The sequence below is a fragment of the Rhagoletis zephyria genome, unplaced genomic scaffold (genome assembly GCF_001687245.7).
Source record: "Rhagoletis zephyria isolate East Lansing unplaced genomic scaffold, Rhagoletis_zephyria_1.1 Rzeph_scaffold_04184, whole genome shotgun sequence".
Lineage (NCBI taxonomy): Eukaryota > Metazoa > Arthropoda > Insecta > Diptera > Tephritidae > Rhagoletis > Rhagoletis zephyria.
Genome location: NW_016161267.1, coordinates 19829 through 38901, shown reverse-complemented (window position 1 = coordinate 38901; position 19073 = coordinate 19829). Strand labels below are relative to the sequence as shown.

Here is a 19073-nt window from a genome sequence, read left to right as displayed (position 1 = left end):
ATAGTTTTTCTCTTTTTACTTGTAATATAAACATTTCTAAAATAAATGTATTTTTTTATTGTTCTTCGTATTTTCTGTCTTTTTTTAGTGCCTTATTTTGCTTTTTTTGCAATACATAGTGCCTTTTCCTGCCTTTTTCGCTATTTTGTTTTGCCTTTTTTTACCTTGTTTGCAACACCTAGTGCCTTTTCCTGCCTTTTTTACTATTTTATTTTGCCTTTTTCAGCCTATTTCGTTATTTTATTTTACCTTTTTTATAGGTTTTTAGGTCCTAAAAATCCGTTCCCTGATTATAAGCAATACAAGAAGGAAGATAACGCATACAGCAGCATCGGATCACAATAAATTGTTTAACTCAAAGCTACGTAAGTTAAAATCATGATTCAATAATAAAAGGTTTGCTCAGAAAACAGTTTCCTCGCTCCCTCTTGACAAAATCGGCTAATAATCATGGTGAAATAATAATGTGTTGTCACTTAGAGGGTGGTTGTTGTAATTTTGGCAATTTCGGCATACCAGCGTTACAGTAATGCCTACTCTATTCATTCCAATTTCATTTTTGGGAAAATGGAACAAAAAATGGAGCAGACAATTTTGTGAAAAAAATATGTGTAGATATCACTCACTTACTACGTTTATTCGAACGTATTATTTGCAAATAACAATTGCAAAATGGTAAACTTTGCTGTATAAACGCTGAGTTATTTTTTTATTTGCAAATAACTAAATCACGCAAATAAGTATTGATAAGTGGTACTATTTGCAAATAAGCGAAAGACGTCGCCATTCTTAGGTTTATTTTCATTTTCGATGGTCATCTTTTGCCTTTTAATAATCAAAACGTTGCCATTTTTAATTCTATTTTCATTTTCGATGGTCATATTATTGCCTTTTTATTATCAGGCAATATTAAAAAAGAATTTTTCACCATCGAATAAACAGTTAGTTAGGTATTCGCAAATCATTTTTATTTGCAAATAGCTTACTTACAAACGTAGTAACTGTTTCTTTGTTTCGCTGTTGCTTTGACTTTTCGTTTCAAATTCATTGGAAAATTTAAGCAATAATTTCCAATAATTGTGATTCTTTAAGTAAATTTTTGGTAAAATATATACTGTATATATCCAACTGATTATTGGAGCAGTGCCTCGGATGGCTAAGATAATGCACTTTGGTCTAACAATTTAAACGCATAATTATTTTATAATATAACTGATAAAATTCAGAAATGTAATTTTAAAATGTTAACGAAAATAAAGGTCGTAATAAAATTTCCTTTAAAGTTAAGATATTTAAAAACTACGTACTTCAGAACTTAAGGAAAAAATACAATAATAAAATAATAAAATTCCATACGGGCCAATATGTAACTTTTAGTAGAATTTAAGAATAATTAAATCAAGATAACGGTACAATTTAATTTGTTTTAATATGAATAAATGAAAGACGGAAAATAGTCCTTATTTTTTAAGTTTTAACCATCATCATATGTGTGTGGTACGACCGTGTGGCCTTTAAGTTTTGCAAATAATAATTTTAAGGTAGAAAAATATAAATGAATAATAATTATTAAAATCAATATATTTGATCGAAAAAATAAAAATTAATTAATAATAATTTCTTTTGAGCGAAAAAATGAGACTTTAATTACACTGGTTTACTGGAAAATATTTTATTGATGCAAGCTTCATTTAACCGGTGTGGGGTCCACTGATGTATGTATGTATTGGAAATAGTACCGAAAACGTAGTAAAACTAATCCTAATCTGTTCCCCCTTTTTCTACTACCCCAAAATGCATGGCCGCAATTGGCATGCAGAAAAAGTGAGGTTATGTAATAATCTAATGTCAATAATGAGCAAACCTTTAAATATTGAATCATGAGTTAAAAGCACAAAAAATTAGATCGTATCAAACAGCACGACTTGTGAATGACATCAACTCTTGGGGAAATTATAAAAATGTGTGTAACACTTATAAAAATGAATTAACCAAGGCAAAAAACAAATACATTAAACTGAAAATCAATAGCGCGGCGGATCAAAGAGGAATGTGGAGAGTACTGAAAAACTTAACACTGGGCAAAGATCTAAACGAAATAGAATCGATACTTTATAAAAATGAAGAAATAAATGATTGAAACGATATATCAAATAAACTTAATAAATATTTTATTCAGTTCAAAGTGGGCAACCGCCGCGATAACACGTCCCGTGGTATTTCACGCGCTCTTTACCTCTTTGCGTTCAACTATCGTAGTCTCCCCTATTCCAGTTACCGCAACTTCCTATAGTTGCAGTTCCCTGCAGTGAAAAATTATCAATTGTTAAAACTAACCAACTTATAGTTAGCTTTTTGGCGAGATTTCGATTAATACCTCACTTTTAATTAGCTATGACAAAACCAACTTAAAGTGAATTGTAAAGTCGTGCAGGAGTCATGCAGACGCAATCGGGAGTTGGTTTTCTTTACAAGTTTCTATTAAATATCCTCATACAAAAATTACTTTCAATACACTTTTTTTCTGAACTTCGCAGATTCTTTTTCATATTCAGGACAAATAAAAGGAAGATCGAAATTTTATACTATCATTTTGAAGTTATGTCTGACGGTGTTCGAATATGGGGCCACCCAGAGCAGAATATGTAAACAAATATGAAATGTAATAAAATAAAGTAAATAAATAAGTAAATAAAAAAGTAAAAAAACAAAAAAATATTTTGTTTTTCTTATTGATATTTTATGTCCAAAAGTAGTTAGTTACAAGTTAGTTGACATGTAATGCAGAGGTATCCAGGTCTGACTTTTTTGCGGCCATCGCCCCACAAAAGTAGTTAGCTTTTTTCGGACAAAATACACAGTTAATAGTTAGCAGTAGTGTTCGCGTAAACAGACTAAAGTTAGGTATAAGCTAACGTCACTCCCTGCAGGGTTGTTATAGTTTACTTATTCGAAGTAAAAACCAACAAAACTCAAAGAAAAGTAAAAACCAACAAAACTCAAAACAGTGCCGCAGTGAACATTCGACACCATGAAGGGGGCTGAACCACCCGAAAGCGACAGGTTTCGGCTACTCGATCCTGATTTGCAACTTCCCAAGAAACGTCCAAAATTCAGTGACTTTGTACCCCTATCTGTTGTAAAACAAAACGACGATCATATCCCCCGGTTCTTAGTGGCAAGTGCTATCTATCGGTCCAATTGTTGATGAAAAAATTCGTCCATTATCATCATATAATGTCTTTCAAATCGAAAGAGGTTTAAAATACATTTGCGACGAGAACAACGTTGTAACGGAATTAAGATCCGGTGACCTTCTCCTCAAAGTTGAAAATATCAAATCGGCCGAAAAGTTTTTTAAAGCTACCCACATAGGTATTATACCTGTAAAAATTACTTCCCACAAAGGTCTGAACACAACTCAAGGAAGATTATTTTCGAGAAGAAAAATTCAAGAATTTGAAAAATTCTCCTCAGCGGTTCTACCTTCCTATTTTTTTATCATGGTGCAAACCTACCTAGAATCAAATAATATATTGTCAATAAATCAGTGGGTTTTCGTAAAAATCACTCGTGTGAGAGTACAATAAATCACATTGTCGGTGAGTGGAAGAACTCTTCGCGTAAAACAAAAATAGTGGAGTTGTTTCTTGACATAAAAAAAGAACTTTTGAAACCATAGACAGAGAAATTTTGTTCAAAAAGTTATACATGTACGGTATAAGAGGACAAGTAATTTTTAGCAAAAAAAACGGACTTGAAAAAAATATATATATATCTATATATTTCATGATCCAATGATCGGATCTAAACCAAATTAGTATGGGACCTGAGACACTACCTTTCCGTTGCAGAATTATTGAAATCGGTTGACGTCGAGAAAAGTTATGCGGTAACATACATAAAAAAAAAAAAAAAAAAAATATTCCGACGAACTGATAACCTCCTTTTTGTGGAAGTCGTTCCAGTTCAGTGGTTTAGGCAATATCTCTCAAATCGTAGACAACAAACTAAAGTTAGATGTTCGAAATCTAATTATAAATTTGTGAATGTGGGAGTGCCTTAAGGATCGATTTTGGGTGCAATTCTGTTTATAATATATATAAATGAATTGACTTATTTACGCAACTAAGTTCCAATTCGTCTTTTAAGCGTGGTTGCGTATATTTGACATTTCCATCAATTATAGTTTTGAAATAAAAGAGACTGATGCATTGGCTTGATGCATTTCTGAAAGCACCCAACATTAAATATTTAGGCATAATAATAGATAGTGAGTTGAAATTTAAAGACCATGTAGATTATCTATGTAAAAAAGACGGCAAAAAAATAAACTTCTTTAAAAGGATACCAAATAAATTGGACACATTAACAGCAATAAAAATCTACAATACAATAATAAAGCCACATTTTGAATACTGCTCTACAGAATCTGGCTCCGAGATATCTAACTAAGTTCATCCAATATGTTAGAAATACACATCAGTATTCAGTGCGGAATGCGAATGACTTTCGACTTGGATTGCAAAGAACTACTACAGCGAAAAACACATTAATGTATAAAGGCTTTAAGTCTTTTTAATTCCCTGCCGGACAACGTGAAAAATTAAAACAATTAAAACAATTCCGAAGACAGCCGGTTCTACGTACCGGAATGACTCGGGTTTTACCCGACCAAGGGCTGTTGTTTCGGCGACCTAACCCCGCTTAGATCGGCGATACCCCTCAATCATTGTTCGTCCATGGAGCAACTCATTGCAGCCGGATTACTCCGCATCCTTCTTCTCCGAGCGGGCGTAGGGCCCAACCCCGGACCAGAATCGTATTTCTGCTGTGTTTGCCAGAATCGACTCCATCCAAACTCCACTTCGGTTAGGTGCAATTCTTGCAACGGATGGAGTCACCTAAGAACCTGCTCTGGTCTTAGGTCTCATCGGGAGTGGACCACAAGCTATGTGGCTCCCTGCTGCTCAAGCCAAACGGCACAATCAGCCTCCACGGCTACCCGCTCGCGCAACGCACCAAACACCCGAAGAGCCTGCACGGCTCTGAGAAGCTCCTCTGGGCAGCAGCAAACCTCCCATGGGTCGGCATGGCATATTGATAGCTGCGGTCCAAGAAACGAAGTTGCACAGCAACTCAACTCTGTTGGGTTGCGCCGCCTACAATGTGCTCCGTAAAGATCGCGAGCGAGATAATGGTGGCGGACTAGCGTTCATCCTACACCACACAGTACAGTATCGGCTTATCGAAGAAGACATCGACCCGAGGGACACCACCCTAGAATGTCAGGGCATAGCTGTCCGGTCAGGCGATGTCGAGCTAGAAATATTCAACGTCTATATACCCCGTCACCTGCTGCCCGGCAGGATATCACCCTGACATAGGTGCGCTACTCAGAGGAGAAAGCCGAATGGTAGTAGGTGACTTCAACGCGCTCCACGATCTCTGGCACTCAAGCCTGGCCAATGATCGTAGGGGAAACCTTTTTGGATAGATGATTCGACATTCTGCACCATGAACGACGACGCCCCCACCAGGATTATGGGTAGCTGCAGCAGCTCGCCAGACCTCACAATTGCTAGCGCTGGTTTGATCAATAGCATATCATGGCGACCTATGCTAACACTAGCATCAGACCATCTACCCATAATCATCTCGATCAATAAGCCCACCGACTTTGCTCCAGCGGACCACAGAACCTACACCAACTTCAACAAAGCTGTTTCGGACGGGAAGTTACCGAGAGCAGCTTCGCCGCCCTTCCCACACCCACAAACATACATACTGGCGAACCCCAGTTCCGCAGGGTAGTCACTGCCGCAGCGGCTCGCTTCATCCCGTCCGGACGTATCGCGGAAGTCCGCCCAAAATCCCGGCCGAAGCAGCTGTACTAGCAAATGAGCGTGACCACCTACGTCAGGTCGCCCCGGGGACCCTCGTCTGAGGGACCTTAATTTGGAGATTCGGCAACTGGTAAATCAGCATACGCGGAAAAAGTGGGAGGAGCATTTGAAGGCCTGTAACTTCACATCTGGTGTGAGTAAGCTCTGATCAACCTTGAGGTCCTTGGCTAACCCAACGAAGCGTGATGACAGAGTGGAAATCTCTTTCGAAGGTCGCGCTTCGTCGGACCCGAAGAAATGCGCAGCCTACTTTTGTAGGCAATTCACACTGCATCCTTCGGTAGACAGGGCCAAACGTCGAGTGACTCTCCTCTCCTTGGCTGCACAAGCTGCCAAAAAACAGTGCACCACTTGTTTTCACCAGCTGTGAAGTGAAGGGGCCATCGGGATGGCGAAAGCCTCCAAAGCCATTGGACCCGACGGAATCTGTATGCTGATGCTAAAACATTTAGGGCCTAAAAGAGTAGCTTACCTAACGGAGGTCCTCAACCTGTCTATGGCCACTCTCATCATTCCTGATATGTGGAAATCAGGGAGAGTGGTCCCACTGCTGAAACCGGGGAAGCCCGCCAACAAAGGAGACTCTTATCGCTCGATAACGCTCCTTTCCAAGGTCGCGAAGACACTTGAGGCCCTACTACTCCCATACTTCACCTGCCACCTGACCCCAGCGAAGCACCAGCACGGATTCCGTAAAGTGCACAGCACAACAACAGCACTAACGCCATAAACACCCAAATAACTCGTGGCCTAAATCGAAACCGCCCCAGTGAGAGAACGGTCCTAGTAGCGCTGGACTTGTCAAAGGCCTTTGACACCGTCTGCCATTCCACGCTACTAGAAAACATAGAGGCCTCCTCACTCCCACAGGGACTGAAGCGATGGTCGGCGAATTATATGAGTGGTCGACAGTCGTCAGTAATCTTCCGAGATCAAAACTCGAAACCAAGAAGGAGAAAACAAGGGGTTCCACAAGGTGATGTCCTCTCCCCCTTTCTATTTAACTTCTACATCTCGAAGCTTCTTCAACCACCTGAGGGAGTTTCCCTGATCTCATACGCTGACGATTGCTCGATTTTGGCGTCCGGGAATGGAACTGATGACCTCTGCTCAACAGTAGACGATTATCTCTCCAGCCTTTCTCGCTTCTTCACTGCAAGGAGCCTAACACTCTCCCCAACAAAAACAACGGCGACCCTCACCACCTGGACGAAGGAGGTCAGGCTAGAATTAGGTATACACGTCGATGGCACACCAATACCGACTGTAAACAACCCGAAAATTTTAGGGGTCACCTTCGATAGCCTGCTCTCCTACTCCACGCACACAACCGCAGTTGTCAATCAAGTACAGAGCCGCAACAAGGTCCTCAAGTCGCTCGCCGGCAGCACTTGGAGCAAAGACAAGGAAACGTTGCTGGCAACATACAAGGCAATTGGCCGGCCGGTTCTAAACTATGCTGCGCCAGTTTGGACGCCGGGGACGCAGTGGACGAAGCTACAGACTTGTCAGAACGCCGTACTCCGGACAGCGACTGGGTGCCTTCTGATGATGCCTGAGCACCACCTACACAGCGAGGCCCAAGGGCTCCCCGTAAGGGAACACAACAAATGCTTGGTAAGCAAATTCCGGTGGGGTGTCACAGAAGAGAACACCCAAACAGACCTTTGCTTCAGGAGGAGCCTCCGGCCAGGCACGTCAGGGGGCACCTATTCGTATACAAGGACGCAGTCCAACAATACGTAGACCAACCACTGGACCCGACGACATACAGACGACCCATTAACGACATCCATAGAGAGTCAGTTACCATCTACCTCGACTCTCGACCTATGAATGCGTAATAGGAGCCCACACACCACCTGTAGAAGAGACGGAGCTGCAATTGCCAAGAGAGACCCGCGTTACCCTGGCTCAATTACGGTCTGGATACTGTAGCCGCCTCAACAGCTACCTGTCCAGACTCGACCCCAATATCCCCAATGAGTGCCCGGCATGTGGAGAATCCCCCCACGACACCAACCACCTCTTTACATGCCAGCTCAATCCGACTCAGCTAACACCCCTCTCCCTCTGGTCCGAACCCATTGAAACAGTTAGTTGAGCTTGATGAAAGAGACATCTTCCGCACAAGGCCTTCACGTGCTGGCCTCAATGGTGCGATTGTGATCTAATTTCATTCCCCTCTTGATCGCAATCGCATTCTCCGTGCTTTTGGCGACTATCGCAGGCGTATGAAGTCTGCTGTTCCCCTGCAATCCCCTGGCATCCAGGGGAATTTTCACCTATTTGAAAGCCTAACCAAAGGACTACTTTTGCAAGCGGCCATAAAACTGCGGCGTGAGGGGAAGTTGCAGTCTGCATTCACACTCCGCGGTTGTGTGCATGTAAGATTAACCAATGATAAAGCAAGCCAACCTACCAAAATTTCGTGCGAAGATGATCTGGAGCAGTTTCGCTAGTTGTAAGCTTATGTGTTTGTTTGATTGTATGTTTGTTGTTTTGTTTTTTGTTTATTTTTGTAATGTAAAGATAGCGAAACTCAGATTGTTTTGTTTCGGTTTCCTTTTTTGTCTTCTTTTTTGTTGCCTTAAAGTTGCTTTTACTTCTGCTGCTTTAAATGAGTGCAAATGATAGAACGGCGAATAGCATTGAAGACAATAGCCTTGCAATGCTGAACATTTTGTGCAGGCGCCAAAAGGGGTTCAACGTTGTGCACTTTAATGCGCGCAGCTTGAATAAAGAAAAAATGGAGGTGATAGAGGAGTATTCGAATTATCTAGTGTTGATGTCATTTGTGTATCCGACACTTGGTTTAGACCTGAAGTAAAAGATGCCCACTTTGACATTAAGGGTTACACAATTTATAGAACAGATAGGAAGATCAAGAGGGCTGGTGGTGTTGCTATGTATTGTAAAAAGTATTTAAAAACTCGGTTGATATCAAGAATATCTGGTAGCGCTACTGAGCATGTGTTAGTTGAAGTGACTAGTTCATCGACTAAAGTCCTTTTTGTCTTGCGTTTATAATCCTCATAAATGTTGTAATGTGAATGAATATTTTAATATGTTGTCCTCTGTCGCTGTTGATTATAATGACATTGTTATTTGTGGAGATTTTAATGTGAATCTGTTATGTAGTGATTTATATAGCTCTCGCTTGTTAGAAGATGTCTCCGGTGTTGGTCTAGATGTGGTTAATGTGTCTGTACCCACTAGGTATGGGCAGAACTGCTGTCCCAGCCTTCTCGATTATTTCATTGTGTCTGATACGTCCATTGTTTTGAAGTTTGACCAAATGTCATTTATCTCGGACCATGATCTTATTTTTTGAGCAATTGATATTAATTTTGGCAACCATAGTATTTCAGCTAGTCCATCACAATAGCCCAACTTCGCTCTGGCTAGTTAGCAGTGTATAATATCTTAAGAAATTTACGAATGTCTGCAACTTTTACGCCGGTCCATGTTAGGAGAAAACTCGCTAGACAACTAATAATGCCTATCATTTGCTACCCTGAACTAGTCTACAGTAAACTAAGCTCTAAATCTGCTCATAAAATTGATGTTACATTCAACCATGTTACACGCTATGTGTTCGGGTTGGCAAAATTTGACCCTATCTCTGGTTGGAGAAAGAGTTTACTAGGCTGTGAAATTGCTAGCTGTCTGAAAGCCAGAACCTGCATCTTTCTCTGTCGGCTTATTATGTATACGGAGCCAAGCTATCTATATGACAAGCTCATTTTCCCTCAGTCAGCTCGAATTAATGACTTGATAGTACCAAGTTATAATTATTATACCTCCGCGCGGCTATTCTTTGTCAATGCTATTCGTACATGGAACTCTATTCCAATGTTCATTCGCTGTAGTCTAAATAAAAGCAACTTTAAGTTCGTTCTATATTCGTACTTTCGTTAAAACAAATATATACATATGTATGTACATATTTTGCAAAATTATGAGTTTCGCTATCTAAATATATATTTTTCGGCCAATACGGATAGCCATTGTATTATTTTTAATTGTATGTTTATTACAAATCTTAGTCTTAAGAATTACTATTTATTTATTTTATTTTTCTGCTTTTCCTGTTTATTGATGTACTATAAAATATCGTAGACCTTATTGTACTAATGTTTTTTCGCAATAAATGAAATGAAATGAAATAAAATGAAAGATATTAACCTAACCTAACACCATTCATGCAACTTTAAAAGTTTGTAACTTTTTAAATAGACGCCTTCGCGCTCTGGGGTTTGGTTAGAATCGGAAAAAGCTCTACACGCCCTCATTTTTATTTTTTTCAAATTTGGACCGAATTTAAGGAAAATTTTCCCTGCCAGAGTGCCAGGCCACTTGCTCAATTTGGTGAATACCACTAATAATTTGCTGGGGTGGCAGTGCTAGTTGAGCAAATTACGAAAAGTATAAACGTCATAAGCACAGTATAGCCAAAAATTTCGAAGTGAAACTACCTTCTTTTTACCTTCCTTTTATTAACTCGGGATGTAACTATGTAATATTGATGCGCCTAAAAGATACAGGGATTTCTATTCTCAAGTTACATACCTGATGACAGTACGAATGGCAATTATAATAGGGAGGTTTTAGTTTCTTTAACAATAATTTTATTTCATAGTGAGCTACAAGTGAGTTGAACTGGTTATCTCTTCTACCTTGTTATATATGCATTGGAAAAAATAATTTTTTCATTTTTAAACATACCTTGCATTTCTCTTCACCACAAAATATTTCAACAATCATATTATTATCCTTGGCGAATTTATATGAAAAAGCTCCATGCTCTCCATCATGATTTTTCGTTTCCATTTCGAAGGCCAAAGCAACATTATTTTGATTCTCACTTAGCGGGCGACCATTTATAAGCCTCTTATTTTTAGAGAAACTGTAATTTTCCTTACAATCTGGTAATTTGTACTGAGTATGGCAAGGTATAAAATTGTCTCCGCCAAAGCTTCCAGTTGATATATTTTCTAACGAGTTAAGGTGGTCTGATATTTCATACGAATTGTTCCAACTTTTGGGCTTTTCCTCTGCATGGAATTCTCTGAAAACGGTGAAAGTAAGTTTGATAGCAAAAGCTTCTATTTAGAAATAATTACCTAACAGACTTCCTTCCACTAAAACTTATCCGACGTTTTGGTTTTGAAGTAGAGACTGCATTGGGTTCTATTCGAGGATTTGATGTGGAGTCCGAATTCCTTAGCTGAGTAAACATTTATTCATAGACTCGATATAAATACCTTGGTAAAAGAATTATATGTGCATCAAGTTTTCCTTCGATTTCTCAGCATTAAATAAGGGTACAGTTAGTTAGTTAGAATAGCCCTTGGTTTATATGTATTTTTCGTACAATAGGTTGGTATTCCAGTATAATTTTATTCACCGTTTCACCAATTAGTAGTATATTCAATAGAGAATTATTATATGTATGTGCATAAGGAGTTATTCGGCTTCAATTGGTGCAGTGTTATAAATTCTCAACAAAAAAGTACACTAACTAAAACCCTTTACCCTCATTTAATGCAGAGAAATTGGGGGCATACATCAAGATTACCAACCGTTCAGCTATAGAAAAACTAAAAATGCAGATTGCTAGTACTTTTTACGCTAATTTTAACTATATAAATATTATTTGCCGCAAAAGTAGATATAAAAGGTAAAACAAAAAAATATTGATATTTTAAAATATTAATATTTTGTAAACTGCGCAACCGATTCAAAAGGTAATGATGTCAAAATAGAGACAATTAATTTATCTTCAAGCTGATATATAAAATATGTATGCTTTTTTATATATTTCAGCGGAAGATATAAAACAAAAAAATTTTCATAATTTTTTCTTAAAACAACCTTTTTTTAGAAAAAGTCTATAATCAATGCAAACAAAATTTATATTATTTAGAAAGTGAAAGTTTTTACCTTTAATTTGATATACCTATTATATTATGATTTGCTTTTGAGTTTTCAGAATTCAGTGATAATAAAAAATATGTATAAAAAACATGTATGTATGTGCAAAGGCATATTGTAGTTAATTAAACGGGTTGGCTTTCCATTATGGCCGTTCGTTAAAGGGGCGGTTGGCGAAAGGTAAGTGGGCGTAGCACCTCTAACCCACCTTTTTGGAGAGGGAATGAATCGCCATTGACACAAATGCAACCCCCGACCACCTAGGTCCCCCTATGGTTCCCTAGGGACCCCTTAAAAAAATTGCCAAAAATCACAATTTTCATTTGCGTTTTTTCGCTTGAAAAATGTTAAATATTCATTTGCACAAACATTTTTATATACGCATTTTTATATACAAGACAGTAACCATAATAGACATCACTGGGGCTGCAGCCCCAGGTTTACCACACCGAAAGGGAATTCTAGTTACCTCAACCTTTCCCAAGACTACATCACTGGGGCGGTGCACACCAGAAGGAGAATTCTATTTGGTGAGGGTTATAGTCCCTAAGTGCGGCCGAGGGCCGCTTACACAGAAAGGTGTTCTCTGCAAAAGGTGTTCAGCTCCGCTTCTTCGGCNAAATTCTATTTGGTGAGGGTTATAGTCCCTAAGTGCGGCCGAGGGCCGCTTACACAGAAAGGTGTTCTCTGCAAAGGTGTTCAGCTCCGCTTCTTCGGCAATGCAGAAAGGAGAATTCTACTTTGTAAGGGCTATGATCCCTAAGCGCGGCCGAAGGCCTCCTACGCAGAAAGAAGTTCTGGGCAAAAGAAACTATGACATCACCCACCCTTGTCACTTTCTTGTAAATGCTTTTAATTTTTTTATCACTGAATTCTTAAACCTCAAAAGTAGATTATTATAAAATATGTATATCAAATTAAAGGAAAGCACTTGCATTTTCTAAATAATATATGTCTTTAGCATTGACTAGCAGACCCGGCGAACTTCGTCCCGCCCAAAATTTTTATATATTTTATTGAAACTTTTTGGTCCAAAATTTGTACCAACAATTCATGTTTACGATTTCCATTGGCACATTTGTCTGCTAAGATTAAGGTTTGGTGGTTCTTTGCCGCTTTAAATAACCTAAGGAAAGTGTTAAACTATGTTCACATTACCAACATAAAATACTTAGTTTCGTTTAAAATACCTCACTAAATTAAGTGCGTTCATACACGCGTTTCTTTATTTGGCTTGACAGCTTTGAAGCAACCCTGTGTTATTGTTTATTTAACGAAAAGAGATCGCGAATGTGAGTAATTGCGTATATTTTTATATTCTGAGTTGTTTGTGGTAATTTTTTAGATTTTAGATGAGTGATCAAAAGAGAAAGCTTCTGGAAATATTTTACAAACTACCACGCGCGATTATTAAAAACAAAAACGTCCAAACATAAGCTTATCCAGGCAAAAAGCTACCTATGTACCGAATTTTAAGCAAATCGGACCATAAATACGATTTCTTCGAACAGATCGGTCCCTGGTCCACTTCTCGGACAAAATGATATATGATAATATATGCTAAAAAGCTACCTACGTACCGAATTTTAAGCAAATCGGACCGTAAATACGATTTTTTCGAATAGATCAGTCCCTGGTCCACTTCTCGGAAAAAATGGACCATATATCCTAATATATGCAAAAAACTACTTACGTACCGAATTTTAAGCTAAATCGGACCATAAATGCATTTTTCGAATAGTGCTGACACTTGGAATCTATACAAATGCTAAACACTTACCTACTAAATTTTAAGCAAATCGGAGCTATAATAAGATTTTTTCGAATAGACCGGTCCCTGGTCCACCTACCCGAAAAAAAGTAAAAATTTTTTATCCTAAAACATGGTGGTTACCGAAAGCTATTCGTATACAAAATTTCATGAAAATCGGAGCAGCCGTTCGCGAGATTACCTGTTACAAAAAAAAGGGACTTCTCTTTATATAATTAGTATAGATTATGCACTTTTTTCTAAAAATGGTTATTTTATGAAAAAATTATAACATTTTATTTTTTTTTATATTTTTGGCTTAAATATTAAGGCAAGCAAACACATTTTATATATCAACTTAAAGGTAGATTAATCAATTGTTTTCCCAACGAGTGTTGGTGGACGTGTTTCGGCGCATAATATTGGATACCTTCTTTTTTGGCGCAACGGCACATGTGTGTGTGCCTTGTAAAATCACCATTTTGATTTAAGTGGATAAGCAAAACCTAAAAACTATAGCCTTTTTCAAGGCTGACGCTTTTGAGTACAGACGGTGCTTCGCTTTTGACGTCACAGCGTATTTTTTTGGACAAATCGGCGGAATTTTTTAATTCACCGGAATTGTGTGGGAGCACCCAAGGTTCAGGTGAGTGATTGTGACTTTAGTGTGGGGTTGCGAAATCTCTTGTGCTTTTGTTTTAACTTTTTTGCCTTAAAAAAATCAAGCCTGCCCCCGACGGCAGGAAAAAACCCGAAGCCGCTATGGCATCCTCACTATCGAGGACGTCATCGGCAGATGACTTCGAAGCTTTCCCGAGCAACAATCTAGTTAGGGGCAAGCGCCTAAAAAAAGAAAAAGAAATTAGAATAGCAAAAATGCTAAAGCCTCATGTCATGGCAAGAACTAGTCTTGACATGGGTGTAACCGGTGAGGGAAAAAACGTGGAGAAACCAATGAAATGAGCATAGACATACAAGTAGATAACGGGACAACGACGAGTACCGATAGCCCGCTTTTGGCTGCGGATAACGGACAGCAAGCAGGTACAGTGACTGCAAAAGATGCTCACTCAAACTCAAATTCAGACATTACTTTGTATCCCCACAATTTTTCCGGCGTTTACATTGTCTTAGTTGACTCATCCCAATGCAATGACATGATTGTAGTGCTTTCAAAAACTTATATTTTCGGTAAAGTTTTAGTTCCAATTAAATTTTTAATGTTTAACAAAAATACATTTTTAACTATACAGCAAGATGAAAAAATTTGAAGTGAAGAAAAATTTTCATTTTGATTTCCATTTACAAAAATAACTTAAATCAAAAATTTTCAAAATTAACAAAGTTAAAAAATGAAGCAAGTATAATAAAAAGTATGAACCCTACAATACTCCCCCTTCCAGAGAATCATTATGATATAAATTAAAAGTAACTTGTTTCTTTTTAGTCGTTGTTGAAAATGTGTGATTGTTAGTGTTATGTGATTGTGTTCTTTCAACTACCGCTGGCTTTAATCTGTCAATCGAAATAGTTTTAATTTCGTTATTTACATCTACCTTGAAATATTTCTTATCTTTTTCAATAACTCTGTAAGGTCCTTCATACGGATGTTGAAGAGAATGCTTGTTAACGATGCGAATGAAAACAAATTTACACGTTTGTAAATCTTTTGGAACATAAATTCCTGAATCAAATTCTTTATGATGTTTTAAATTTGAATTTACATTTTTAAAACGTTCTCGTAAACTACTTAAAATTTCGGTCGAAGTTACATTTTCTGTAGTTGGCATAACAAGTTCTCCAGGTAGACGCAAATTTTGGCCAAACATCATTTCAGCTGGAGTGGCTGCAATATCTTCTTTGTACACCGATCGTAAACCTAGAAGAATTATCGGTAGCTCATTGTACCAATCTCTAGTTCCATTTCTAGCCAAAATTGAGGATTTTAATTGTCTATGGAAACGTTCCACCATACCATTACCCTGAGGATGATAGGAAGACGTTGTGATATGGTGACTTCCAAGCAATTTATTAGTTCCGAAAATAATTTTGATGTAAATTGAGTGCCTTGATCCGTCGTAATTTCTAAAGGTACACCAAAACGCGATACATACTCAGTAATAAATTTATTTGCTACTGTCTGTGCAGAAATATCCTTTAAAGCATATGCTTCCGGCCAACGTGTAAATCGATCAATAAGTGTTAAAATGTAGCGATAACCTTTTGAAACAGGAAGCGGTCCAACAATATCTAAATGTATGTGTTCAAATCTACTCTTTGGAATTGGAATTGTGCTTACAGGAGATTTTGTGTGACGATAAACTTTAGATTTCTGACAACTTATGCATCCTTTTGACCATATGTTTATTTCCTTGTTCATATTAGGCCAATAATACTTATTAACAATTAATCGGCGTGTAGCCTTGGTACCAGGGTGAGAAATTCCATGTAATATATCAAACACTGTTCTACGTAAACTGCTTGGAACAAAAGGCCTAGGATTTTCTCCTGAAGCTTCACACCAAATATTAAAATTCAGAACAGAAATTTTAACTAAATTAAGATTTCGAAATTTTTGCTCAGAAATAATTTTATCGAGTTCATTGTCCTGTTGCTGTTCATTTTGTAAAGTTTTGAAATTAAGTTACCGAATTCTTAAACGCATCTACTTCAAACACACGAGATAACGTGTCAGCTACAATGTTAGCCTGTCCCTTAATATACTGTATGTCACTAGTAAACTGTGCAATAAACTCGAGATGTCTTGTTTGTCTTGGACTACGTTCAGTTTTGGAATTTAGAGCAAAAATCAAGGGCTTGTGGTCAGTAAAAACCGTAAACTGTCTTCCTTCTAATAAATACCGAAAATGTTTAATATTCAAATAAATTGCTAAAAGTTCCCTGTCAAAAGCACTATATTTCATTTCTGCTGGAGAGAGTTTCTTTGAAAAGAAACGCAAGTGGTTCAGACTTATTATTGAAATGCTGCTGTATGACACCACCAATTGCTGTATTGGATGCATCTACCGTTAAAGACAATTTTGCATCTTTACTAAAATGATTTAGCAAAATCTTAGATGCAAACTTCTCTTTAATGCATTCAAAAGCTTTAATGGATTTGTCATCCCAAACCAAAATTTTGTCTCGCTTTTTACTTGTTTTATTAATTAAATCATATATAACTCCAGTAAACTCAGCTAATTTTGAAATATATCTATGGTAATAGTTAACCATACCAATAAACTTTTGCACTTGTTTTATTGACTTCGGTCGTTCAAAATTGCGAATCGCTTCTACTCTGTTTACAGAAGGCTGTATCCCTGCCTCAGATAAACAATGCCCTAAAAAATCTAAACTTGGAACACCAAAAATGCATTTGCTTGGTTTGACGTTCAAACCATACTCAGACAAACGTTCGAAAAGTACCCGTAGATCTTTTAAATGTTGTTCTTCACTCTCACTTGCAACCAGTAGATCATCAATATACGCGAAAACAAAATCTAATTCACCTACTACTTCGTTGATGAATCTCTGAAACGTTTGCGCTGAGTTCCTCAGCCCGAAAGGCATTCGGGTGTACTCAAACATACCGAAAGGAGTAGTAATCGCCGTTTTAAAAATATCTTCTTCTGCCATTGGAATTTGGTGATACGCTCTAATTAAATCTAATTTTGAAAATATATTTTTATTCTTAAGGTTCATATTAAAATCGTGAATATGAGGCAAGGGATAACGATCCGGTACAGTCACAATATTAAGTCTTCTAAAATCACCACAAGGACGCCAGTCATTAACTTCTTTCTTTGGTACTAAATGAAGTGGAGATGCCACGGATGAATTTGATGGTCTACAAATCCCTGTTTTTACTAAAAAATCTGAATTCAGTTTTAGCTACTTTAAATTTGATAGGATCTAAGCGCCTTGGCTTAGAAAAAGGAAGATTTCCTTCAGTGACAAGTCTGTGAACCGTTGTATGCTTAACCGGTTTTGAGTAATCTGGCTCAGAAATAAGGGAAGGAAATTCCTTCAATAATTTTGTATACGATCATCTACTGAAAAAATTTTCGGAAGAGGGACATTGCAAAAGTACGAAATTGTATTAACTGATAGATTTGTTAACGGATCTACTAAACACTTGTTTTTAATATCAATAAGAAGTCCATATTTACACAAAAAATCAGCTCCTATAATCGGCTTCGCAATATCAGCAATCAAAAATGTAAAAAGGAACTCACGCCTTAAACCCAAATTAATATTCAAAAGTTTCTTCCCGTATGTAAAAATAGTTGAGCCGTTAGCTGCCGTTAAAATTATATCTGAAGATTTCCTAGTATTCGAAAATTTAGAAACTGGAAGTACCGAAATTTCTGCTCCGCTATCAATTAAAAAATTTAGTTTGTTTGTTTTATCAAATATAAAAAGGCGACGTGTGGAAATGTCCAAATTCCCGTTGTTTGTCGCCGCAACAACGGACGACTTTAGTTTGTTGGACTATTATTTTTCGAAAATGCACATGGTTGTTCACATTTTTTAGCCTTGTTTCCAAATTTATAATGATATCTACATAACCAATTCGGATTGTCGCGTGATTTTGATCGATGTCTAAAAGAGGCTCCTAAAACGATTCCTACTCACTGAACGTGATCTTGAATAATTTTGATTCATTTCCCTCCTCATTTCACATATTTCTAAAGAAAGTTTCTCAAAATTTTTACAAATTAAAGCAGTGGTGTTAACCAAATTAGCTATAACTGTATTTTCACTTTTTGAATTTTGAAAATCATTAACTGAAGCTATCTCGCTTTTGCTAATAACCTCCCAAACATTATCAGCTAATTTCGTCAATTCACTAATACTGCTTGAATTAGAACTAGCTAAAATCACGTTTAGGTTCTTCGGTAACTTCCTCATCCAAAGTTTCTTAAGAATTTCTTGGCTAAAATTGGAACCCGAAAGCAATACAAGCGACCGATAAAATTCTGAGTGGCTTACGATCACCCATTTCAGAATCCGATAAAATTTTATCTAATTTCGCATTCTCACTTAATGAATTCCTTTCAATTAATATTTTCTTAAGCGCGGTAAATTTATTATTTTCTGGCGGATTTTGAATAAAATCTAAAATGGTTACTATAACTTCTTGCGGAAGTGCAGTAATAGTATGCTCATATTTCGTTGTTTCCTGTGTAATATTTTTTGTACTAAACTGCATTTCCGCATGGATAAACCAAGCTTCCGGGCAACTTGTCCAAAATTGTGGTAATTTGACTGATGTAGCACAAATCTCATTACTATCCCGATTGACATACGGATTTCCTAACTGCTCGTTAAACGAACTATTTGGCAAATCAATAAGCGTTTCATTTAAATTATGTGTATTGCGTGTAGGTGTATGTGTATCATGTTGTGGTGAATGAAACATTTTGACTATTTAAACATTAACAAATAGACCTCAAGAAGGGAAGTTTACAATTATAAAA

At 37.4% G+C, this 19073-nt stretch overlaps 1 protein-coding gene across 1 annotated transcript in view; it reads right to left on the bottom strand.

Annotated features, from left to right (window-relative positions):
• Window positions 1-2502: 2502 nt before the first annotated feature.
• Window positions 2503-19073, bottom strand: part of LOC108370372 (uncharacterized) — a 23378-nt gene continuing 6807 nt past the window's right edge. Inside the window, exons 2-4 of the mRNA XM_017625703.1 lie at window positions 11033-11136; window positions 10631-10977; window positions 2503-2516 (exon numbers count right to left, since the gene is read on the bottom strand). Of these exons, the coding sequence (XP_017481192.1) occupies window positions 2509-2516; window positions 10631-10977; window positions 11033-11136 (459 nt within the window). The 3' untranslated portion in view covers window positions 2503-2508. The remainder of the gene's footprint in view (window positions 2517-10630; window positions 10978-11032; window positions 11137-19073) is intronic.